General features: G+C 46.1%; 1 protein-coding gene across 46 annotated transcripts in view; it reads right to left on the reverse strand.

The window, feature by feature from the left end:
* LOC100865513 (uncharacterized) overlaps positions 1-26,703 on the reverse strand; it is a 141,501-nt gene that overhangs the window by 25,313 nt on the left and 89,485 nt on the right. For 16 of the 46 annotated variants that reach the window (XM_086906530.1, XM_086906497.1, XM_086906493.1 and 13 more), the window contains exons 1-2: positions 19,895-20,262; positions 19,312-19,574 (exon numbers count right to left, since the gene is read on the reverse strand). The exons of 27 other annotated variants lie outside the window; for them this stretch is intronic. In XM_086906530.1, coding sequence (XP_086762656.1) covers positions 19,312-19,574; positions 19,895-20,247 — 616 coding nt within the window. In that variant the 5' untranslated portion in view covers positions 20,248-20,262. Of the gene's footprint in view, positions 1-19,311; positions 19,575-19,894; positions 20,525-24,023; positions 24,184-26,703 lie in introns of those variants that run through there. 3 more of the 46 variants (XM_086906529.1, XM_086906499.1, XM_086906489.1) reach the window with 3 other exon arrangements.

Below are 26,703 nucleotides of genomic sequence, written 5' to 3' on the forward strand. Positions count from 1 at the left end.
CCTTGAAAAGAGAAATTTAAAACGTTGTTAATAAGAGAGTGGAATAAATTCTCTTTAGAGAGAGACCGCGCGTCCTGGATCGAATTCGTATCAAACTCGCGCGAAGGAAGGAAGCCACGCGCCGGTGAGAAGCGGTGCGAAGAGGACGACGGGAAGAGGAATAAAAAGAAACGGCACCAGGGAATAAACACGATACCACTCGTATAACGAGCACGTTTCGTTTCAACTTCCCGCCATCACCGCGTGAACACCTTCGCGAACCACTTTCGAGGCGCTAAATAATCTTCTGATTTACCGCCTCGTGCCACGAATCGCAAATAATAGCGGCTCGCCACTTCAACGTTCACTTTTGCGACAGCACGAACGAGCCAGCTTCTCGCGCCCTTCCTTCCGGAATTAATTCCCGCCACGGGAATGTTTAACGACACTGAAATAATTCGCTAGAATTAAAACCGAAAGATTTCCCTTTGCCTTTTCGCGAATGCGGATTGAATTACGCGTAATTTTTGCGCGTCAAAACTTCGTCAATTTTTTCTTTCTTTTTTTCTCGTCCTCGACAAAGTTTTGCGAAATCGGTGCGGGATATTAATTACAAATGGCGAATCTGCTCCACGATTAATCGTGGAACAATCGTGCAACGTAAACAAATAATTTTAATTTCAAGCCCGAGAGAAAACGCGTATCGAAGGTAATAACACGTTGCGGGAGGGGAGGAGGGTATAAATGTCCGTTAAAGGAGATGGTGGCGATCCAGCCGGGCGAGCAGCAAGCTCGTAATTCTCGCTCCACGACAACGGCTCGCGCTCCATAAATTGGTGTCGCGTCACAAAAGGATCCCTTACGAGGTATCGCTGGAGGCGATTCTCCCGCCTCGTCGAATCTGCATTCGCGCGGCTCCAATTTACAAAGCCACGGCCACAACTATCGAATGTCGCAACGTGTTCCGCAGCGGTGGCCCGCGTTAATGCAACCGTCGCATGCAACCTATCGCGGCTCGCGAGAAATTTATTGGGGCCAAGCGAGTGGCGATGCCCGTCTATCCTCCCGCCACCCCTGGAACAACATCCAACACCTCGCGTGCATTCCGCTCTCGATCGCAATTATTTGTCGTGCCGTGGAAGACGCATGCACTCGAGAAAAAGAGTAACGTAACTCTTGAATATTTAGAAATTCTCAACGAGACGATCATTCAAAATTCCTTCCTATCTCGCAACAAATCAAGCAGGAGAAAAAAAAGAGGGAGAATGGAAAGGTCGTGTGTGTGCACCAGTTTCGGTCCAATATTCATAGAGGCGGGCGGGCTACAAGGGATGAAGCCAATAAACACGGACTGTGGGGCACGGATATGAGAGCACGTTGCGCAGCGACTAGTTAATTCTTCGTCGTTTCATTTCCGGATCGAGAAGGGGGGACGAGTCCATTTGCGCGTCGTTACGAGAGCCTCGTGATTATCCCGACGCCTCGCCAGCGCCTCGGTCACGCTCTTCCACGTACGTACGTACCTCGAATATGTTTCAGGGACGGATGAGCAAATATCAACCGTTTAATTAGTTGGCAAACACGGGTTAACGCGTTTAGCGGAGCGTTAGTTAAACTTGCGGCCTTCGAGGATCCTCGTTCCCCGGCTAAGGTACACACTTTTCTCGATGGCCCGAAGGGACTCCTGTCTATGATCTATTTCGAGACGGATCTTCGTCGTTGGAATGTTTCGAAACGAGATTTAGGTCTCGTCGATGAACGTCATCGACCAAGGGATCGATCGCTCGTCGCACTTTTAATAGAAACATTTATTGCGTCGCCGCGAATAATGCCCTCTTTCAATCGTATCCCGTTCGTAAAATAATAATACATTCTTTGCATAAATAGAATATCCGATCACATCGCCGCTACTATTACTCTCGGTTCCAATTATTTAAAACGTATAAATTATATATTTTGCATGATACATGCGTTACATTTCGAATTACCGCGGGCGCGCGCTACTCTTCCATTTAATAAGTAATTTTAAGCGCAATCCCTAGTTACAAACTGGATAAGTACACGCGTGCTTCATTATCCGAACAATTTTCCCAACTCATTTCGCGACCCAATTAGTTCGGATAATTGATCTCCTCTATCGTATTAGCAACGTAGCCTTTACTCGATCGAGATCAACAGAGCATAAATCTCGCAAAAACTTCTTTACCCCCTAAAAATTAATAACGAAAGCTTATTCCGAACCGTTTACTTAACCGTTCGAGAAGAACCCACTACGAAATTCGAGAATTTCACGCGACGATTGGATAAATTATCTTTAACGATATCGAGATCGAGGAAGCTTTTCAATCATCAACAAGTGTTATTAATACGTTTTCCATCGAATCGATAAACATTTTTTTTTTTACCACGAAACTGTTACGCTCCCGGGAACCCGTGACGATTCGTCGAACAAAGTGCTTGCTGGAGCAACAATTATAATTCTTTCCCTTTTTTTTTTTTTTTTCCCCTCCTATTCGACTTTATCGCGGACGAGATTGATTTCAATTAAACGCGTGTCCCATATTTCGAAGCACGAGAAGAAGTATCGATAAGTGGCGGGAAACCGGGAGAGACTCCTCTCGAGCCGCTGTCGGTTGACAGAAATTAATCGATTCGGCCAAGTTTTTTTTTCCCCCTCGGGCGAAAAATTTTATGCAGGAACGTACAAAGGCGCACGAACCTTGCCATTCTTTTTTAACAAGCGACTATTTGCGATTTCATCGTCGAGTTAACGCGATAATTTCTCGCCATCGTAATTTCGAATCAACGAACCGAATACCGAATTCTTCTTCGAACTCGCGCCAAACGCGATAAAAAGTAATTGTCAACGAAAAAAATTATTAAAAACACTCGAATATCGAGTTGTATATTAAAAAAATAAGTCGAAACGATTAAACGGAGGGGAGGGATTGGTCGGTTTATCAGACGGTAGTGGTGTTAATTACTCTTCGAAATCGAGGGAGGATGGGGAAAGATGGGAGGGTTTCGCGCCGCGGGCGTCCGATTTAATTATCGAGGACGCACACCCTTCCTCTTCGTGGAAATCCGCTTAAGTCGCGAATCCGCGCACGCGAACTCCAACTCTTTTCCAACGACCAGTCCACCTCCTCCTTCTCTCGAATTGAATTATTCTCGGCGAGAATCGAAAGATTTACAACGGGCATCGATCATGGGAGGAGAGCGGGGTTGGTTTGAGAAAACAACCTTTTCTTTTCTTTTTTTTTTTTTTTCCCCTCTCCCCCTTTTGATTCATGAAAGTGAACGAACGTAATCGCCACGCCAAGAGTATTTATTCTCGAAGTTTTGACCTCGATTTCCGAAAAACCGATCGACTCCTCTCTCTCTCTCTCTCTCTCAAACATCCCCTCCTCTTCGCCACCAATCAACGTACATTCAGCGACGTCTATCGTTTATCGAATACGCGTCAGAACGATGATCAGAGGAGCTGTTGTATCGCAGTTGATCGATGAAGCCGAGTAATTAATCCGAGAGATTCAATCTGTGTTCGTTTCGCCAACTGAATCCCCCCCCCCCTCCTCCCAAGGATCAGGGGGAATCGAGTGACCGTCGTTTGAGCGCGTCGTGGAACGTTGAAGGCGAGAGAGTATGACCGCAAAACGAGCTCGGTGACGTAATTATCGCGGAGGAAATAAGGACGACACTTACAACAGTCCTTCTGTCGGATCGCATCAATTGAACCGGTGGCTCGATGACCACCGAGTCGAGAAGAAAAAGAAAGAATCGGTTATTGGATTTCTCGCGAACGAGAGCAAAGAAAATTGTAATCAACGAGGGGAAGAGAAAGATCGCTGGACATTCGTCCGGTGCTCGCGTGCAACGGAACGATAGGCCCCCGCTAGGCTGATTAACCCTCGTTCCTTTCTCATTACGCCATGTAAACGGGGCGTGATGTGGCGCAAGCCGATGCACGGGTTTCAATACCGGCATCTGTTTTAATAACAGAGGGTGAAGGTACCTCGAACGTGACCGATTCGATTATTCTCGTTTATGCAAAATTTCTCTTTCTCTTTAGATGATACGATCGCGAACGATCTTCGACTTGTTGTATTTACAAGACGTTATAAATTTTAAAAAACGAAAAGAATTAAACGTCGATCGTTAAAAATCGTCATTGAGACGATCCAGCATCCATCCTTTTCCTTCCGTACCGAAGGTTAAATTAAATTCAATTATGCATTCCTTTCGATTCCCTTAATTACCGTTGCCACTTGGACGATTTTCGCGTTACCATCGACCGTTCTCTCGAGCATCTCGTAACGAGGGTATCACGAGTCGTCCTTCTTTTAATTGCCACGATGACGCGAGGTTCGAGCGTCTCTCGAAACGTGGAGAGACAGAGCGAAACCCAAAGAAAGGAGGATGACATTTATCTATGCCGAGAGCATTGCGCGCGTACCGTACAATGACAAATGGCTGGCAAGAACCGGCGAAGGCGGCACTTTCGACGTGCAATTTTTTTTTAGGCATCGTCTCGCTTGCGCTCCATCGGATTGTAATTTCAAATTTCTTCGATGCAACGGGACCGAGCGATTAAACTTTTTTGCGAGTTTCTCGGGAATGAAGGGGAGGAAGGAAGGGGAGGAAAAAAAAAAAAAAAGAAGAATAATTCTCTTCGCTCACGCTATCGTGCTCGCGAAACTTTAACAAGAACAAGTTGGAACTTTGTTAGTTGTGGATGTGTTTGATCTTGATCGTAACTTAATGACGGTTTAATTCACCGGTCCGAGTAACACAGCCGCCAACGAAACACGACTCTCCTCCTCTAATCGCGATGAAAGTATTTTACGAACGAGCGACTTATTTTCGCTAATTAACAAATTTAGAAAAAAGTAAAAATGAAAGGCTTTCACCCCTAGAGGTGAAAGTTACGAGATGGAGATTCGTCGCGAAATAGGTCACGGTTAGTTTCCTTTCTCGCCACGTTCGAGGGTGAACGAGAGGAGAAGTCTCGCTGCTCGTCCAAACGTAGCACTCCGGGGATCGCAAACGTCCACGAAACGCAGAGAGTAAATCTCTGAAAGAGCGTAGCACTAAATATTTAATCCTTAAGGAACAATCCTCTCGACGCTTTCTCGGACGAGGAGAGGAAGAAAGTGGTCGAAACGCGTGGAGAACGTTCCCTCCAAGCTCGTTTACGCCAATTTGTTTAATTAAAAGAGACGGGGTGAAATTATTTAGCGAAATGCGTGAATCCACCCATTGGCCGGAATCGTGAAACGCGATTACCGGCTAATTGAATGCACGTCAATTTTGTGCTCTGATTCGGTTCAATCTTCCGGCCGCCTGTGTGTCACGCGGCTAAATGCATTGTCCTTCGAGAAGTGACCGGCTAATTTCATTTTCCAACTATCCTCGACACTTGATAATCCTGCCCCGCTTATTCGTTCGTTCGATAGCCCCTACGAGACGATTCAACCTTGTCGTTCGCCCTCCATCCGCGTGAAAATTTCTCCTCGATAACAAATGCCGTGGTGCGAAATGCGGGAAAATAACCGCGCACGGGGAAACAATAAACCGGAGAAGAAAGAAAGGAAGAGAAAGAGAGAGAGAGAGAGGGAAGGGGAACAAAGACGGGAGAGAAATATGAAATTTAATTGCAAGAGACAAAAGTCAAGGCGAATGGATTTTTCGCGACCGATAGAGCGCGGCGATGGAAATTGCGCAGTTTCCATTCCATTCGTGAGAAGAGTTATTCGTTACGAAATGAAAAAAAAAAAAAAAAAAAAAAAGAAAAGACGTGGAAACTGCGCCGCGTATCGTTTCATATTTTGAAACAAAGGATGGCTTATTCCTTGCCAACGAATTCGGATCTCGAAACGTATCAGGGCGACGGATCCACCTATTTCGCGCGTCATCGTCGAATCGCAAACACAAACACCTATTCACTGGGGCGTCGGCTCGCGAATGAAGAAAGACGACCGACTCTCTCTCTCTCTGTATATATATATATCTATATCTATATCCGCGTTCCAAATTTCAGGCGTGAAAAAAAAAAAAAAAAAAAAAAAAAGAAAAGTTCTTTTCCGTCTCTGTGGAAATGCCATGCGCTTGGCAATATTCACGGATTTATCTTAAACGGGTTGAAAGTTGTCGAGAGCGCGGAAGTAGAGAAAGAATCGTGGCTTTGGACGAGGGATAAAACGAGGGAGTTGTGATGTGTTTGCCACCGCCTATGCTCTCGGTCCGCTCGAAAAGCGAATCCAAAGTGGAAAGGGAAGCAAACCGGGGAGAGAAACGAAGTTGAAAAGTTTCGATTGACGCGTGGGAATCGGCGACACACGAGTAGATTCGAGTGGGTAGAGATCTTTTCACGAGGGATCGATCGGAATCGCGACCACGATTTATCCTCGACGCCTCGATCAATCCTCCGCGCTTAAAGAGGCTTGATTATTACTTTCGATTTTCATTTCATCGAGAATTCCTCGTTCTCCCCCCCTCCCTCTCTCTCTAGAATTCAAAGACCTTGGTTCTTCTCGAAGAAGAAGAAGAAGAAGAAGAAGAAGAAGAAGGAGGGAGAAAAAAAGTAGGAGAGATGGACGATTCCCGATGAGACCATTACTCGGGGACGGTCCTGTTCACAAAGGAGTGACCTGCCACCTTCTCCTCCCCTTCCCTCCCTTTTTCACTTTACCAAGTCTCATTCTGTCCTCTTTTGTCGTGGATTTCAATTGGCAAGACGCTGCTACCATAAGAACCACCCCTTTTTTTTCCACCCCCTTCCCATCCGACGGAGACAAAACGTCGGGGAGAAGATGGGGGAAATTAGGTCAGTTGATTAAGATCGACTAACGAGGAGAAAAATGAAAGGTTGGAATAGTTGTATGGTAGTGCTGCAAGATCTCTAGCGGAGGGATCGATAACCGTGAAATGGCATCCGGAGGCGATATGATGGGTCGCGTTATAGGGGATGGGACGTCATACGCGCCTGCGCACGTTCAAAGAAGCGGCTGTCACGAGCTGCCGTCTCGATCCCTCTAAAATGCATTGTTCCTGCTGTTCTCTCCTTAGATTATATAGCCCTTTGTGTCCCCTAATTGCTCGATTGTTTCTGTCCCGTATAGTCTCGTTTGAGGGCAACGTCGAGTACACAACCTCAGACGTAAATCAAAACTTGATGTTACGCGAGAAGTTCGAGGCACGCGAAATATTTATGCTTGGCGAAGGAAGCGATGTTCAATTTTCGACGATATCAGCCTGAAAATCTATCGACAAACAATTGTAATTTCTCGCGTTACCGATAATAAATAAAATTGGTTTGAAGTTAATCAACGATGCGACGACTGGCATCTCTCAAATGAATCTTCTCTTCCGCGAGAAGAAAAATACTTGAATCTCTCGAGCCTGTTTCCGTTTCGTGAACAACGAGATAGAGAGAGACACTGTGCACGAGCCAACAGCGGAGAAGAGGCGCGCGATAATTATTGCGAGAGTATCGTAAAACCGATAAACTCTCCATTCTCCGATTTCCTATAAATTGGTCGATCGTTCTCTCCTCGTTGGAGAGGGAGGAGCCCCGAACGGCGCGAAAAATCGAACCGGCGTTGGATTGTTTCCGCGGCGGAAGCTCGAGCCATTGTGATCAAGGTCGTTTATCAAGCGCCACGAGATCTTCTCGACGATAGGGAACAATCACGGAAAATTTGTCGGGTCATTAGCATCGCGGCGACGGACGGTCTGCCGCGCGAGCCAACTTCCATCCGCCATATCCCACCTGCCGTCTCGTTGATTAATGGCTATCGAACAACGATGCAAACAACCACCGCCAGGTGGGAAGAAATTTTCGACCCGTTCGACGCATCGAAAAATTTTTGTTCCGTGTCGATGAGCGCGAGATTAACCTAATCGCCGTCAAAAAGATAGATATTCTTTTTCGATGATTTATTCGTGAAAGATCTGCTTCTCGGAAGAAGAACAATAGATTTCGAGCGATCGCGAAAATTCCCCCCCGCCACGTTTAGCAGCGTTTCCAAGTTCGAGGATTAAAGAGAATCTTCTGCTAGACTGGAATAAAAAGTTTCCCTTATTTATGACTTGGCGAGAAGAAGAATTGATCGAGTCGGAGGAAAAATAGAGGGAAGGGAAGATGAGCAAAGCGATTTTTTGATTCGAAATTGTACCAATACATTCTTAGATTCGTATCGGTATACAGCTTCGTCATTTCGCCACACTGAAAACTGCACGCTTCGCGCGCGTTTTTCGACGAAAAACAGAAATTCGAGGAAGGACAACGCGAGAAGGAGAGGGTTGTAAATGCCCTGCGGAGGAGCGTAGCAGGAAATGCCCCGAGGAAAGTTCGATGGAAAGGGGTCGTACACACGATCTACATATAAATTACGGCCAATCACTGGAAGCAGCGCGCGTCCCGATAAAAATCTGGAGGACGAGAGCGATCAATGGCGCGAATTTTTTTTTCTTTTTTTACGAGATCACGGAAACGGTAGGATGGAATATATCGGTTTGCGCTTTGTCGATACGGAAAAGGGGAGAAAGCCGCGGATACTATTGAAGATGGAAAAGTATCGGTGAAGTATCGCGGCTGATTTTACGCACGATTGGATCGCAATATCTCCCCGGCACAATACCCCTTTTGCACGCTATCGTTCCGCTCCTATCAATCGTTACGAATGGGGGAGAAGTAGTGTCGATACTAATAATCGAGCTCTCGCCGATCGTCGTACAACGACCGATTGCTTCCATCGCCACGATTGCTGCCACGAACCTATAAAATGTTACGAGATAGGTTTATGATGACGATCCTCCGAGAGAGAGATGATCGATCGCTTCGACTTTCCGAACACCGTTATATTTTCAAAGGTATCTTATCTCTGGAGGAAATTCGACGACTTTTTGCTCGAGAACGATTGTACGGGGCAATTTCTTTCGGCGGGTTACTTTTGTTGTGGGAAATTAGTTAGAAGAAATGGAAAAGATGCGATGAGAAACTATTAGAAAAAAATTAATGGAAGAAGAATTCGCGAGAATTTCGGTTTCTGCGCACAGCAAACACTTTAGCTTTAGATGTGGAAATTAAACAGCAACGAAATTACCGAAATTATCCTCAATGTTTCGAATTAATTGCCAAGTTGTTGATGAATATTTGCGACCGTATCATTTTTCCCGCGATCAAAAAGATTAATGTGAAAATCCGCTTGTACGACGCCATAAAGGTCAATCTCCTTTTGATCCAAGGACGAACAACGCATCGAGTTAAGCCATGTTACCAGGCGACACGCTCGTGTATCTTGTAAACAGGGTGTACACGTGCATGTCGCGTGCACGTGTGTTCACGCATGTTAATCAGAAAGAGGGAGCAAAGGATACCGAGACTGCGGTCAGAGTTACCACGCAATAGAATTTCATTACAAGTCCCGCGTACACCAGGGCTGTTTTCCTGCCTGGTCCAATATGCGAATGCTTCAAACATAGCCCCTCCTCTCGCCTCTTATTGCCTTCTTTCCACTCGCTGGCCCAAAATACCGTAAACGCGCCACCTCGTCGATCGGACTCGAAGATCACGAACGCTCCAACGGATGGATACGTATGATCCCTCGAAATGAAAGCTCCAAGGTGCAAATATCGAAGTTGACGATAATATCTTGCTTATCCTAGATTTGTATGAATGAAAAAAAAAAAAAAAGAGAGAGAGAGAGGTTCTAGAAATAGATCGATCTACAATTAATTCGCGCGAAAATTCGAATGTGAAGCGAATAGCATTTTGCTAAAAATGAAAAACAGAAAGGAAAATCGCAAACTCGAGAATCTTGTTCCACGCTCGTTCCAGGCCAATTCCACGTCAATTACCTGGAATTTTTCCTTTTCCCGGAATATTATTACGCGCCGATTATCTTCTTCAAAATTTCGTCCACTTTTCCTCTCGACTTGGAAATCATCCAAATTCGACGAAGCGATTGCAAACATCGGTGTTTCTTTCCGGTACGGAGAAATCGGTACATTGAAAAATGGTATTGTTTCCGTGGTATTATTTCGAGGACAGGAGGAGATAAAGGCTCCGAGGAACGTGTTCTCTATCGCGTCTCGGCCAAGTACATAATTGCGGAGGAGACCGAGGAACGGTTGATAAGACCTCTTCTTTTCTTCTTTTTTTCCAACGTGGCATATCTCTCCATTTTTTTTTTTTTTCAGCCGAGGAGGCTGGCTCGCGAAGTTTTCTTGATAAAAATAATGCCGAGGGGAGGAAGAAAGGGGGAAGAAATTAAGCGGAGTCTGTTTCTGTTTCCCTGTTCATCCGGGATACGGTCGTCGACGATTCCTGGCCACGAGATCAAAGTCCAAGAAATTCTCGTCCGTGAACCGACTTCGACGAAAGAATTGAAGAGGCACACAAGCATACGGTTTCCAAGTAGACGAAGACATTCGCACATTCAGACGGCAATGGAAAATTTGAAACACGAATTTATCATTATTATTATTATTATTATTATTATTATTAGCTAACGATTCGAATCAACGAATAAAAGAATTATGCATCAACTGGTAGGCGTCTATATCTTCTCATAGCTAATAACACACGCCCGTCCCGTGTTTACCGCATCTGTTGTATTACGTAAATGATTGATAACCCTGGAGAAGAAGAAGAAGAAGAAGAAAAAAAAAAGACGGTGGTAATTATTATGCGGAACATTTATGCTTCTCTCCAAGTGATAGATAGCCATCTTGAGGCGGTTCTCTCGAGAATTTACCACGGTGTATTATCCATTCGCGTTAATTCCTCGTTACGATTATTTCGTTATCCCCGTTGGAGCAGGATTATATTTCTCTCTCTCTCTCTCTCTTTCTCTCTCCCTCCGCAAAAATTTACGACGACCATTTTCCCCGACGATCTCGTTTACGCGATTCACCATAAACACGAGCGAGCCCTTGTCCAATCGTTAAGCTCAAATCCCCTCCTCCCCGTCCCCTGGAAATACATTAATCGCCATGCAGACCACTCTTCCTGCGCGCATGTTATGCATTCCATAATGGCGTGTCGTTGGAAATTTATTAGCAGTGTCTCACGCGACCGAGCGTTCACCTGTCAGTCCAACGATACGAATAAAACGCTGTGACAGTTTACAACTAATTTTGCGGAAGGGACGAAGTCGTAAGTCACTTGGAAACAGCGTCGCTCGGTGATTATAACGAAGCAACAACTGTTCGAGGAAGAGCGCGGGGACGAAAACAGGAAATAACGCGATAAAGTTTCTTCGAATTGGAACAAGTTCTAATGGAGAATCGAACGAGCTTGGCGAAGAAACGATGCTCTCGGCACGTTCCAAATATTTTCCACATTTGCCACTTTTCGCCAGACCACGACGCTCCTCGTTCCATTCGCCTCGCTCAATCTAGACCCTCTTCTTGCACGGTCTGTCGGTCAACAACGCGTGATACGGTGTCTTTGATGTCTCGTTTTCGAGCATTTTCACCGCGTTTTCAGCCGGGCCAAGGACCACTCTCGTCAGGACTGGCAAGGGGCGACGAGAGGTTTCGCGAGCAATGTGGTTTGGCCACGTGTCAGGAAACACGCACCTCCTCGTGTATCCCGCTGGAATTTAATTAAAACATCGTCGGATCATGCGCTACGCCTGTCGAGATGAAATCTCGAGCAGTGGATTCCCGCACGAGCAGTTGATTCTGTTTTACCGTGGTGGATGGATGCATCTTGGAAATAACGAGGGAAAGTAGAGCTAAGGATTTGGAAGAAACAGAGATCATCGAAAAATCGAGAAGTGTTTAATATCGTTATTTTTTGTATGGGGTCAAATGGAAATAATAACCAAAGGGTAACGATATTTGCAATTTTTAGAAATTACGATAAACGATTCTTTATTAAAAGAATTGGGCGAGCAACGTGTAACGTGTAATAAAAAGATAGACTACCGTTAAAGGGAAAACAATGGCGTTTCCCACGTTAGAAGTTTCAATAGAGCGACTATTGTTAATAAATTCGCTGAAACACGTTGCACAATTAAGTCGTGGAGAGACGTGGCCCTCCCGTCGAACATGTTAGAACAATGAAACACAATGTCGAGGAAAATAATAAAGAATGCACGACCGAGGATTGGAGACATTGGTCTTGGAGACGAAAGATTAACGATACACCTTGCTCGACAATCGTTGCAAAAGCCTTTTTTCCATTCACCACAAGCAGATAACGCGTACGAGAAGAAGGGAGAAAGAGCAATTTTCCAAAGAGGAAAAGAAAGAAATCGATCGAGAAAGATAGGAAAGATAGGCTGGAAGATTGGAAAAGATTGGTGATGGTCGAAGAGGTCGAAGGTCGGCTTGAACAGCTACGTAAATGCCATCGAAGGGAAGTATATATAAACTATCAAATCGAAATGCATCGTCCATCGATCGATCGATCGGCGAGGAAGAAGCTCCACGCGATTCCTCATCTGTGCCATCTGTGTTTCGTTCGTCGAATCCATTTGCAATTAGTAATTACCGGTATTCAGCGCGGAAACCGGGTGAATTTGATTACTGGTAGTTTCCACCAGATGCAGATTCCGTGAAAGATCGGGCGAAAGACATGTTGTCTATCGAGCGTGGTGCGAAAGATCTCCCGATTGATCGAAAAAAAAAAGGAGGTACAAATAAAGTTGATCGCCGAGCGAATAGATTGCAATCCCGATATCGCAATTTGCCGGATATAAAATATTACGCATGCAAAACGTTTGAAGACGATGCGGATGATCTCTGCGACGATCGGTTCGCAGAATTGCAATTTCGTTCCTGATAGAAATCTCTTCTACCGAGAGGTTGTAAGTTGGATGAAAAGAAAAAAAGAAAAAGCGAGAATAATATTTCTTCTATGCAACGAACTTAAATAGATCGTCTTAGATCAGACTTAGTTTGCGACACGCGGATCGTTAATTGGAATCCCCCTATATATAGTTAATTAACATTCGAGGCAGTTCGAGTAATTCTATTATTCCGAGGCGAGAATCTCTCTTCAGAAATGTTTACGAAACACCGATTAAGAAATGTTGTTTATCGTGGAGCGATGGTTATATAAGGTTGCCCACGTAACTTGGGGAAAACTTGGAAGGGGGAAAATGTTGACGAAACGGGAAATTGGCGCGACACGCGGTTCGTTTAACAGGGGCGAAAGTGACACTTTCGATCGAACAGATACGGAAAGGGAAATCCGATAAATTATTATTAAATTCCGCGTGAAAATTCAATTCAATTCAAATTTCCATCGAAAATCCATTTCAAATTAATTTCCTTTTTTTTTTTTTCCAACGAATATGATTCTTTCGAAAAAGAACGAAGGAGCAAGCGACAAAGAGAGAGAGGGAGAGGGAGAGCGGATGTCAGGAGAGAAGGAAGGGAATTTTCACCGCGATATCGTTACCGAATCAATGAGGGGGAAACTCATTTAGCCAGGAATTGAGGCACGCGACCGCATTCAAGCGGCGACAATAAAGACATCGCGAGATATAAGTTTAATTGGTACTCCCGTGGCCGGGTCTGCTCCAATTACCAGAACGACGCCATTCGTCCACCAGGGGGACGACGATCATCGGCGCGAACAATGGGTTCCATTTTCGTTAAAAATGCCGGACGAAAGATAGTCGACGGACGAGGCCGTCGCGTTTTCCAAGAATCCTCGAAGAGGAGATATTTTAATTTTAGCGCGATATAGCGTGGCGCGGGAGAGCAAGGGAAACGATAAAGTGGCCTCGACGAGAAACGCGAGTACTTTTTGGCTCGCTGTTTACCATCTCCATTATAAACGCTCGTGTTTCTTGGCTCATCGTTTGTCGGGATTAAAGCGATCTTCGTATCCGTTTCGCGCGATACTCACCTGGAACAGAAAACGTAAGAGATAAGGATTAAAAAACAATTCGAAATGCTTCGTGAATAACAAATAATACTCGAAATTCCAATCAATTTCCTATCAAAAGTATAGATAAAAAAAAAAAAATAATTCTGCACTGTGTATCTGATTGCCAGACATATATCGCTGATTCGAAAAACCTTTTATGAAAGCAGAACTCTGCAATACCGATTTTCTCGCGTAAATTGTATAGTTGGCCACCGATCATTTTAAAAGCTGCGGGGACAGATAAGAGTTACGCGAAGAAAGTCTGAACCACACACGCGTGGGCGTTTATTCCGAGCAAGGAATAATTTCCCTTCCGAAAATCGCGAAGGAGAGAAGGAAGGAAGGAAGGAAGGAGCGACGGTCGAGGAGAGACAAATCGCGTATACGAAAGCAAAGCTGTGAAGAGGGTCTCGAGTGTTTCAAGTTGGCAAGCCGCGAGGTAGCTTCGGCACTTTCGCGGCTGGAGTATCGCACGGCAAAGAAAGAAAAAGGCTTCCCTCTTCAAGTGCACGGTAAGGACTCGCCTCGCCTCGCCTCGCCTTCTTCTCGAAGAAGGAGAAGAAGAAGAAGCCAGACCGAAGTCAGCGGATTCCTATCGTCCATATACCGGTTATGCCAACTTATTGCTTCCTATCGGGGCAAACCTCCATCTTTCGAATCTCGAGTCTCCTCTCCTCTCGAGAGACCTCCACCTGACATCTGTCTCTATGATCATCGATACGACCGATATATCTACGCCTCTCGAGCGTTACTCGCGTTCCCAACCGGTATTCGATAATAATCGTATCGGTAACAACGACAGGGGGGAGAGGAGGAGGAAGAAGAGAAGCAAAAGACAGACGCTTTTTACCTTCACGGTATCGCGAGGATTACGGCTCGATCGATTCGCACGCAATTAACACAGGATTAATACAGGCGAAGGATGCAATTAAAAAACGAGTATCGGCGACGTGGTGTGGATATCGACGTTGTATGCGGAGGATAAAACGCGTCGCGATTTCAGAGAGAGCCTAATGGAAAACGAGGAAAAGGCAAGTTAGAGGACGGACGATCCTCGTGTAAACGACCATCTCCACCGTTTATCGCGTGTCCCATTTTTCTCCCTTTCTTCTTTCTTTTTTTCTCCTTTTTTTCCTTTTCTTTTCTCGCGCGATCATAGAAAGAGCGTAAACGCGTACGATAAACGGGCTGGAAGATAAGGCGCGGGAAACACGTTTTCCACGCGCCTCGGCCAGATAATTCATCACGATCCCTTCCGTGTCACGGAAACTTGGATGGAATTCTCGGATGGAACTCTGCGCGAAAACTTTCCATCTCTGTTCGCGATACCCACAGATGTATACCCTCCTAACATTCCTACGAAACTTCGACAACTGGGGAATTAGAGGGGAGGGATCGAATGAGGAAATTGTCCAAACTGGAGGGAAATATGATTTTAATCGTCGATTCCCATTGACTATTAAGCTAACGCTTCCACGGCGATCGATATTAACCCTTTCGCTACGGGCCGCATGTGCTCGAGAAAGATCGTCGGCGGCCGCAATTCGAGTTGCTTTGACGATATTTATTGCAAAAAAAAAAAAAAAAAAATTGATAATAGAAAGAAAATATCGATGCTACGTTTCCAGAGAAAGAGACTCGATGTGCAATAAACTCGTCATATCGTACGATATCTTATGCAGAGCAACTATAGTCGCTCGTAGCAGCGAAAAGGTTAAGGTCTCGTGATTCGAATTCACTCTTTAATCGTCGATAGCCTATGTATTACTGAGTCCACTTATTTTATTAATCAAACGAGTAACAAGTAACTTTGTTATTCGTAAAAAAAAGTTTTTTATTCGAAAAATTACGTATCCTAAATACGTAAGAAAAAAAAACATCACTCGCCATAGTCATCGCGCATGCATATATATATCCATAAATATTCAACGTGCGCGTAATTGACGCATTTGCATTCCAAAGACAGAATCGTCCAAAGTCCGAGAAGCGATCGCGCGAGCAAGACGTGTTCGAAGAGACTTTGCTCGGTCGGATGTTGGCAACAGCCGAGAGAGAGAGAAGCATTATCCACTTTTATCCTACTCGCTCGACACCCGGATTATGATGGATCCTTGGATCGATGGAAACGGCGGTTCGTTAAACGAAGCGAATCGTAGGAAACGGGTGTACCGCATTGCGAGACCGCATTACACCGACTCGGCCATAATTCAACGGGGGCTTCTATAACTTTCCCCTTTCACCCACTTCCTATCTCCTCTCCGTCCTCCACCGTTGCGTATATTCGAGAGGCGCAACACCCCATCAGGTTTCCGTCAGAAACAGGGCGAGCCTTCGGTTACTCGCTCTTTCGAAACAATTACGCCGATCAGGGACGAGCATCGGTCGCCTTTGTCCGCGTTTCCGAACGACCACGATCTCAACGCCGTTTATCTACCGTGTTTCCTCGCTAATCCCCTTGGCAGATTGTGCGCCCAAGTCAGGGGAGGGGGAAAGAAACGATCGCGTGGTAAGAGAGATCCGTTCTCTTTCGTTTTCGAAAATTACAGTTGTTTCGTAGCCGACGATTTCGAAGAGAGCACGCAAGGCTCTTGAGAAATGATATTAAACGAGAAATAAAATTCTCGATGAAACTTTTAATCCTTCGAGGGTATAACGCGTACATATGTACGTATATATACCTATCTCGTTTGGAGATGTGTCAATTTTAATTTCGTCGAAGCAAATAATAAACGTTGTCAAATAAATGTTTCGAATTGGAATGTAAATATTCGAACGTAAAATCTAATAATTTGCACGCTGCGACTCGGTACCCAGCAATTACAGAGCGTTATCGCCGTACCTTTGCCGCATCATCGTCCACGATATTATTGATTTCCCTCACCACGCGGGGGTATCGCTCATTTCCGCATAATCCTCCGCCGAGATTACGAGCCAAAATCGATACGCGGTGGACGCGTTGATAAAAAATTGTTTGTCGAAGAACCAGAATTCCTTTTAGGAGAAACGCTTTGTATCTCGGCAACTTGTTCGAGCAAGATCAGGAGCCAACGATCGTCGACTCGAATCGAGAAGAATTTTGGATCGGCAGGCGAGAGGAGGGGAGGAAAAGTTTTCGTTTCGTTCGTTGGTGCTACAACCAGGGTTCGAAAAATTGGGGCAAACGAAGATTCACTCGTCTGGAGGACGAAACGGCGAGTCTCCAATTCCGTTTCTATCCGGGCTGATCGAACGTCATATCGAAAGTGATTTGTTTCGGGACAGCGCGCGAACGTTTGTCGGATGGAAAGGCGGAGAGGAGGAGTCGAGGAGTTGATTAGTTGCGCTCGCGTATCGATAGCGGAGGGAGATCGTTTCAGTTAGATATGGAAAAAGTTTAGCAGACCAGGGTGAAGGTATTATATCATTCGTGATTGAAACGTGAAAACTTTTCTCTGCGCTTTTAATAACTATATAAAGAGTACTAGTAGTAGCAGTATCGAGAAAAGTAGCGTGTTTCGATGAAAAATCTCTACACTTTAAAAGGATAAAAGTTTAGGGGGGGGAAAAAAAAAAAAAAGAAAAAGAAAAGTCGTCGAGTTATAATTAAAAGAAGGAAAATTTGGAAGGAAACTTGTTCAAAGATGTTAATTTACGATTAATCGTTGAACGCGGATAAAAAAAATCTGGCGAGAAGCGAGGGAGAAACGTGAAAAAAAAGTTCAAAAGAGATTCCATAATGGATCGATAGCTGATAGCTCGAAGCGGTTTCAGACGTCTCGGGAATATCTTGGCTATTCTCGTCGAACAAAATTCTTTGCTTCCCGCCACGGGACAAATTTTCGCGGCGAGGGAGAGATCGTGGACGGGAAGCTCGATAAAAGGGAGGAAAATCGTTGAAAGTCTGACAAAGAAGGCAGCGGGAAAGGAAGTTCACTCGCCGCCGTGGCAAGTCGCGCTCTTCTTTTGCAAACGAATTTCCACGGTAGAAAGAGAGACATCAGAGAGAAGTCGAGTCGACAACGGGTTAACCGTCCGTGATCCCGCCTGATCTTGGAGAAAGATTCGTTGGATTAACGCCGTTTGATTCGATTATGAGTTCGGTAATGAATTAGCGAAAATAGAAAATTACGAATTTGATAAAATTTATTCGAGACAAGAGGGAGTGTAACCTTGGAAGCGATGGGCAACAAAATTTATTAGTTGAAATTACGAGTAATAATCGGAAATAATCGTAATTGTAAAAGGGCGAGATTATATGAAAAGCGGATCAATTATAACAGCTACGAATAAATCTTATTTAAGCGATCATTTTAATAAATTTTTTTCAACGGTTATTAAAAGAAGAAAAAAAAATTGAATTGTTTCTCGAGACATCTTTAAAATTTGAGAGAAGAATTTGAAAATGGAATTTCGCACTTGTACATTGAAGTACACATTGTATCGTATTCGAAGCATTTGTTTGCAAGTGTAAAAGTTTCGATGCATCTCTTGTCGGGAACTGGTCCCACGGGGTGAAAATCACGTTAATGGAGTAAAAAGTCACAAATTGTTCGCGTTTCCTCGCTCTTTCAAAAAGTCGAGGAAAACTTCACGAGTACTATAAGCTGGCGCACGACGGCGAAAATTTTCGGAGTGGACGTTCTCCGACTGCGAAACGACCAATACGAGTAAGATAAACACCTGTCCCCTGTGTTCTTATTTATTTATTTCTTTTTTTTTTTTTTTTCCCCAAAATCCCTCCAACTTTTAACGAACAGCTAATATTTATCCATCGCGAATGCGTTTCGAACAAATGCATGCCTGTAAAAACAAGAATTTGTTCCGAAATAAATTCGAAAACTCGATTTGCATGTCCTTGCGCCGTTAATTTGCCAGGATGGAACTATCACGACCGCCAGTGGCCCGGTAAACTTGATTTCCCCCGTTAATTAAAGTGTATCGACGACGAATACGACGAACAAGTTGTCCCACATAACTACTTGTGTCTCCGTTTAAACTTAATAACGCTCCCATCAATTATATCGCTTGAATTTTGTTAAACGCATTACCTCGACGACCATTTCTTATTCACCGCGACCGATTTCAAATTCGCAACAAAAATATTTCCCCTCGATAATTTTCTATTTTCTTTTTTGAAAATAAATAAACACCGTGCGTTTGGCAGAAGCGTTTGAGGAACGAATCCTTCGATTCGAGCCACTTAAATTTTACGAACGCATCGCCGCGAATAAATTTAAAATTCGTGAAAAAGAAAAAATTTCCGCTCGATACTTTTCCATTTTCTTTTTCCTTTTTGTTGGATCCTCCGTTTAAATTTTATAAACGAATAATTTCAAGTTCGCAAAAAAAAAAAAAAAAAAAAAAAAGAAAAATTTTTCATCTTCCTTTTCTCGCAAAAAATAAATATCGTGCGAGTAGAAGAAGAAGAAGAAGAAAGACGAGCGAGACAAGAACAACAATACCTTCGTCGCCAGAAGTTGAGGAGTTGTCCTCTGGTTCGGGCGACGATCCCGGGGACCCAGGGGACTGTCTACCGAGTCTCGAGTCTGGTCGGCCATACTCGTATCCTCCGCTTGACCCCCTGTTGTCTTCGCACTGTCGTCCCTTTTCGGGGGACACCGATCGTCCGTCCCTCGTGTCTGCCGGAAACGAGCCTCGCTTCCCGTCCCTCGCCTCGGCCCAGCCCAATCTTTTCCCGAAGTCGCCGGCCACCGTTGAACGCTTCCTGAGGATTCCGTGACGGGAATACGTTTACGCGCTTCCATTTCGGCCAATTCGATCGTTAAACCGACTTTCTCTCTCTCTCTCTCTCTATCTCTCTCTCGATCCCTCTCAAGATTAAGGAAGTTAAATTAACCGCGCGAGCGATCGAATTTCCGATTCGTTGCCTCGACGACGATCCCCCCCCTCGGGCTTTTTACGGTAGAATCGGATCGATCGCGTTGGATCCGATGCTACACCGTATTCGATTTGGCGAAGATTTGGACGATCGTGTCGAAATAAAGAAACGGAGTCGAGACGAGAGAAGGAATCGCGATCGTATACCAGAGAGGGAAGCGTTTCCGCGGCGTAAACGTACTCCCTGGAGTCGGTTGAGGCGGTGGCCGATCTCCTTCCCGCGGCGGTGAAGTCGCGGAATTCCGTTCCTGACGACGTCGGTTGCTGCTGATGCGGCACCGTTCTCTTTCCGCTGGTCCCTGGATCTCTGGCCTCGTGGCAGGCGTCACGGACATTTGCCAGGTCAACGTTGGCAGTAGCCTTTGCTTCTTTGGCGGGAGATGGCGGCGGAGACGTTGGTGGCGATGGTGATGGACTTCCTGCACGACCAGAACTGTAGCACACAGCTGCCTTCCGCAAAGTCTCCCTGCACAGCTCGGAGAACATGCTGCCTCCCCCATGGCCGTGGCCCTTGCGGACCACCACCCCCCTTAACCTCCCTTTAACCCCTCGAACGCCGATCGAACCGCCTCGATCGAGAGACCCACTCGCTCACTCCCCTCGATTGTTATCCTCTCCTCGCTTCGATCGTCCGATTTCTCACCAATCCCGGCCACGTGCCACCGACCACTTCGACATCCTCGTATCCGCCTCTGCACCGCAGAGGCCAGGAAGAGAGCGTAGTTCTCGCGGTCGCGAGAATCCTTCCGCGCTACATATCGTCGCTCGTCTCTACAGCTTTACACAGGGGTGGGGGGAGTTATAACAACGGGTTGCAACGAAATAAATGGGGGGAGTGTAAAAAACGTTGTCGGGTATAAATCGGCTACGGGTCGATAACGTCCTCATCCTGGCAGCCTCGTTCCGTCCCTTTCCTTCTCTCTTTCGAATTCTCCTAAACGATATATCCAACTCTATCCTCATCGCCCCGACTCTTCTACTACTATTATTCCTCGAAATTCCTCGAGGAAGAACATTAACTGCGCGCCACCGTTCGATATAATTAAGCGCCGCGGTATTACGCGATGATCCCAGCGTTCGAGGAACACGGCGCGGGAAGATAGTTGTGGATAAAAACTGCACGTAGACCTTGATTTGCACGCTCGCCACCAATCTCCCTCGCACGTATAAACGCCTTTACCAGAGAATCCCCTGTAAGAAGGGTATATACGAGAGAGAGAGAGAGAAGGATGGATAAAGAAAGAGAGGTGGAGAAGTTTCGAGCCGTTTCCAAGCAAAGCGAGCGTGCGCGAAGAGGGAAACGATACACGTCCGGGAAATGGCGTTAGTTAGCGGCGGCCAAGACTAGGAAACGTTCCGTGAGGCGTAGGCCGTAATAAAAATGTCTGGCCGGTTGCCAGCCGTTGGGAAATTTACTGGCCGCCCTCGGCCACGACAGCCTCGACAACCGGCAGTTGTCGTGCAACCCGGAACAAAGCGTGCGGGGGCTGCACGAAAGTGCATCGACTCGTTTGCATTCAACGGTTCGGTCTCTACGCTGTTAATTCGACGAATAAGCGAGAATATCTCGACGATACGATCCCTCTCTCCATCCATCTAGGATATCCAAGTTCCTTCCGTTGGATGGAACGTGACCAGCGATGCCACTTTTCTTCGAGGAATTGTCGAGGAAGAGTATCGTCGGTGGTAGTTGCAAAGTCGAAACGTTGCAAAGAAATGCGATCGAACGGGGAACCTGCCTTCCAAAAGGTCGAGATTAAATGTATCGAAAGGGATGTTGGAAAATTACTTCCTAGAATCGAATTCCTAGCTCTCCCTTTGTCGACACAATTTATCGCGCCAGCTAAAAAATCCGTACGAAATTTAAAATGCACTCGAGAACGCGGGGAACGATATCGAGGATACAGAGGATAAAAATAAGGAAAGATGATATTTCGAAGAGGAGGAAGGACAGATTCGAAAGAATTATGCGCCGATGGGGATATATATATATATATATATGTATATCGTACGATAAAATCGCGGACCGACACACGAGACAGCGTCGCATTACGGGCATCGAAGCGTTATCCAATGCCCGATAACTGTCCGCTTGCCGAATGCAGCCGCGATGATGCCCGTTGTTTCTGTCGCAGCCCCATTTGCCCGGAAATTCTCGAGACAATTGTCGGTTTAATCCCTGCTGCCGATTCCATCGGACAATGCACGCGCCTCCGCCGTTTTCGACCCTGCTGCTCCCTCTAACCCTCTACTACACGTATACATACACACACCGTGTATACACCGCTCCAATAACGATCGTTCAAGGGTATTTGGAAAACTCTCTCGCGTGGAAAACCGCTCGTCGCGATTCCCTCTGTTCGTTCGCGCGACCAATCGGGTTTGGATTAATTATGAGGATTCGCGCGGATCTGGCGACAACGCTCGACTGGAAAAATGTCGCGCTTATATATCCCATTGAACGGGGCGAATTGCGGCAAATCCGATCATCGGATTGCGGCGTGGCCGCGTTAACGAGGCCGCCGTGTAACCACCGCGGATCCAGAAATCGTTCCAATTCGTACTACGCGTTCGGTGACCTTCGCCGTTTGACGATTTTGTGGCTGGATCGTGGCTGAATCGTCCACGACACCAATTATAGCGAAAGAGGATGTCGAGAATTTTCGAGCGTGTATCCTCCCCTTTTTTGAACGTTCATCGGTCGACGCGCGTCATCGAATTCGGGATGGATCGAAACGCGTTCGCATCGAGGAAAGGAAAAATAGGCGAAATCGATAGGCGGAGAGTTAAACGAAGTTGAAAAGCGTGGAGGATAGGTAATTCACGTGTTCGCGGCTAAATACAGACTCATCGACGCGACCAGCCGGCCTTGCCAGCTGGCGAACGAATCATCGAGCTTCCGTCAGCCTTAGAAATGGAGCACAATGCTACCACCGTTCTTTTGACGTGTCACGCGTGTAACCGGTATTCCCGTTTTCCAGACGTTTCATCGGTTATCTCTGGCTAAGCCCCATTGTTTTTTCTCGCTCCTCGATTCTCGATACTGTATTCGAAAAAAATAAAAAAAATAAAAAAAAAAAAACAAAAGAAACCAACGTTCTATCAGTTTTACAAAAAAAAAAAAAAAAAGGAAAAATATTACGGTGCGAAATAGGGGAGTACAAGGACGGGATCTATAAACCGGGAAACGAGATTCGCGGTAAATCCAATTCGAAGACACGTGGACGGGGCAACTGTTTCACAGCCGAGAAAGAGACTCACGTAAGACTCGGATTCCGCTAGATCCCACAAACTCGAGAGCCAATTTAACGCTCCCTATTATTTAGAAGCACCGTGAGAATCCACCTTAATACCGATGGTTACCGCGTGCACACCGAGGATAAATCATTCTGTCCCGAGTTATGCGAATATGTTATATTCGCGAGGGTATTAATCACGTTAATAATTGCGTCTCCCTCCCCTTGAAAAGAAACGCCTTTAACGTATTAATTGAGGAGAACCGCGGAAGAGGATCCCGATAATCTTGCGTGGATACGGTGAACGAGGCAACCACGTGATCGAGGAATCGTATGTAAATGCGTCGCATGTAGATCGACGAGAAAGAGAGAGAGAGAGAGAGAGAGAAAGAGAGAAGAACTTTGAACGAGTTTTCACGAATAACGTAATACGTACTTTTTAATTACCTCGCGAACGATAAAAGGATCCCTCTCGAAGGAGCGAGATTATAAAAGGGGACGACAGAAGTAAGTAAACCCTGGTCGCGTTGGCAACGAGATATTCTCCATATTCTTCGGTCAAAGATTATCGATGGAAGCAGATCGTCCACCCACGTGATCGAAAACTCATCTCCGATGGGATTATTACACATCGCGCACTCCTCTCCTCTCCTTTCGAAATATCAAAGAGAAAGAAGGTTCGTGGAGAGGACGAGGGAGAGGAGATTTTTCTCGTCGTCGAATCACTTTCGTGGAAGAAACGAACAGGAAGGAAACAGAACCGTCGAGAGTCGTGAAAGCAGAAAGAACGAGCGCAACGCCACGCGTTACAAAATCCTTCCTCCCCATATCGGAGGAGAACGACGTCGAAACGAGGAATCTGTCAGGATGATTTCGTTCATCGTTGAAGGGCGCGAGAGACGAGCGCGCGAGGCGCAACGATCGAGACGAAACGCGAGAAAGAAAAAAGAGGAATGTAAGAAGAGGAAAGAAACGAAAAAAAAAAAAAAAAAAAAGAAAAAGGAAGAAAGAAAGGAACGGCAGAAGAAGGAGAAGCGCACCTCGTCGACGACGCGGCAGGACAGAGCGTGCGTCCTCCTCGTGGCAACGCGGCAGCAGCACGTCATCCCGAGCAGCGGGCGAACAAACTCGAGCGCGCAGAGAGGGTGAATACGCACGAGCCGGATCACCTGTACACCGCACGGTCTTCAGGCGAGAACTGAGGCTGCGAGGGAGGGAGCGCGAGGGGGAGAAAGAGCGAGAGGAAGGCACGAGGGAGAAAGGAGCGGAGAGAGAGAGAGAGAGAAAGGGCGCATCGGCGGTCCGCGTCGCGTCGCGTCGCGTCGAAGCAACCCCTATTCTGAAAATTGGCGGCGGCGGCGGTGGAGGTGGTGGAGAAGCGGAGGCGCAAAGGTTGGAGGGGGATGGCTGGAGCGGAGAAGCCGAACGCGCGCCGCTCGGTTAGTACGCGTGCAACGGTCCGAGAGGGAGGGATACAGCGGAGAGAAGGCCGCCGACGCAGGGTGGAAGGGAGGCTTACCCTCTGCCCTTTCCCTCCTCCTACCATACGCCTCGTAGCGGCGCTGCTGTTGCATCGATCAGCCGCCACCTCCGACACTCCCGAAATGGTCAACCCTCCTCCTCCTTCTTTCTGCCTTTCGATCGCACCACCTCCTTTCCTCCTCCACCATTCCTTATTTTCTTCTAAACTTTGTTTCGCATCGACGATACGCCAATTTGATTTATTAACCGTTTCCGTAACCGACTTGGCGATCGGTGGTCCACTGACCTTGAACCTACGATTTCGGGCAAAAATTCGAAGGATCCTACCTCGCCACCCCACTCGATCGATCCTTCCTCTCCGATTTTCCTCGTCTTCCGTGTACCTGGTGTTCGTTTCGTTGTCAAGAGCACCTTTTCGAGAGCGAAGCGAGAGAGGGTGACCTTGAAAAAACGGAGAGGAGAAAGAGAAGCGGGAATTGGGGAGGGTCGCGCGAACCTTTTCACCCCGAAAAGGAGCGAGAGGAGCGCGTTGTTTCATCCTCTTTCACCGTAGAGTTCTCGAGGATCGATAACCTTGAAGACGAGAGTAGAATACTCTCGAGGGATCCTCTCCTCGATTCCTTCGTCGAACCCGTCGTACGGGCACATCTTTTTCCTACGAATCCTACGCGACGACAAAGGGACGAGTATCGGAGTATGGACAATTCCACATCCTTGGCAACAGATTTTTTTTTCTTCTTTTTTCTTACTTTCTTCTCGGAAGAATCTAGCGTCTTCGCGATTTTTCCAAATGCACACGCACGCGGAATCCCGCTCTTCCGGGCATAATGAAACGCGAGTGCGCATCGATTCGATAATAACGCGGTCAAATATTCCGTGGCAATTTTTCAATTTGTTCACTGGCATTTCGCTGCGTTTTTCGATCGAGAACCAACGAACATTATCAAATATCAAAATTTTTCCCTCGTACCGTTGCACCCCGTTCGTGCTCCAATATCGATCAAATACACTATTATGTAATGGCGAGCAAATAGAAGTCTGGCAGAATGCCTATCGGCCGGTGGATCGGTAAATTTCAAACGCGAGAAGGTTAACGAACAAGGAACATGAAATTTCTACGCCACCTTTTTCCACGTTGGAAGATGGAAACGTTCGAATCGATCGTTCCACTCGACACGACGTAAGAGGATGCGTGTGCGACGAGGGGCGAACACTCGCAGCGAATTCGGAACGAGGCGTACGATTCTTTCTTTTGTCGAGAGATCGAGGGCGAACGGAGGGAGGACGGACGTACGTTCGTTCGACGATCCCACGTCTCTTGCTCCCGCTCGTCCACATTGCTCTCGAGAGCGACGCGATTGGAATCCGCATACGGGTCCTCTGCCGAAATTCCGGGCGTGTCTGGCTCGATAGGTTCTCGACGTCGTCGTCCATTTCGAGAAACTGGAGTAATAGGAGATCCAGACGAAGCCACTCGCTCGGGGAATATCAGCCCCGACCAATCCATTCACCGATTTCTTTCTTTCTTGGATGGAATTCAAGAAATTTCCAAGCACGTGTTATTCTCCACGATTTTTGGATTTCCCATTCTCTCTCTCTCTCTCTCTCTCTCTCTCTTTTTCGGGACACGGATCAAATAAACGTTCGTACAACGTCGAAAACAATTAGATCCTTTTGCTTTATTTAAATATTTGCTCGCCAACCAGTTTTTGCTTTTGCAATTTCGAGAAATTCTTGCACGCGAACGTTTAATCTTCGAAGAAACGATGGTCTTGATTTTTGATAAGAAAGAAAAGTTAACATATTTTTCTAAACGAATTTTATTTTCATTCGTTACATCCAAATTGTCAATCCTCTGATTAATGGTTAATCAAGATTTAAGATCTTGTACACTTTTTTCCCCCTCAAAAGTATTCTTTGATAAATATATTTACCATCGCAAGTCGATGGTATTATGTAAAACGTTTTACGTAAAAAAAGTTCGACAATGATCACGAAATACTGCAGCATTGTTCCCAAGTATCAAGTTATCGCGATATCCATTTCCAAACTTTTCTCCACCCACGGTCTTTCTCCACGGTCGGCATCACTCGTGCAAAACTTGTCAGAAATCTGATCGAGAGGAAGCTCGAGGCGTGAACCGGTCTTTGCTCGAGGCAAACAGTCGCACGAGGTTAATTATCGGGGATTAATTTCGCCCGTTGGACTCCGATATCGAGACAAAGAGAGACGCGAAAA

The sequence above is a fragment of the Apis florea genome, unplaced genomic scaffold (assembly GCF_048593485.1).
Source record: "Apis florea isolate Af1SG1 unplaced genomic scaffold, ASM4859348v1 contig_2495_pilon, whole genome shotgun sequence".
Taxonomy (NCBI): Eukaryota; Metazoa; Arthropoda; class Insecta; order Hymenoptera; family Apidae; genus Apis; species Apis florea.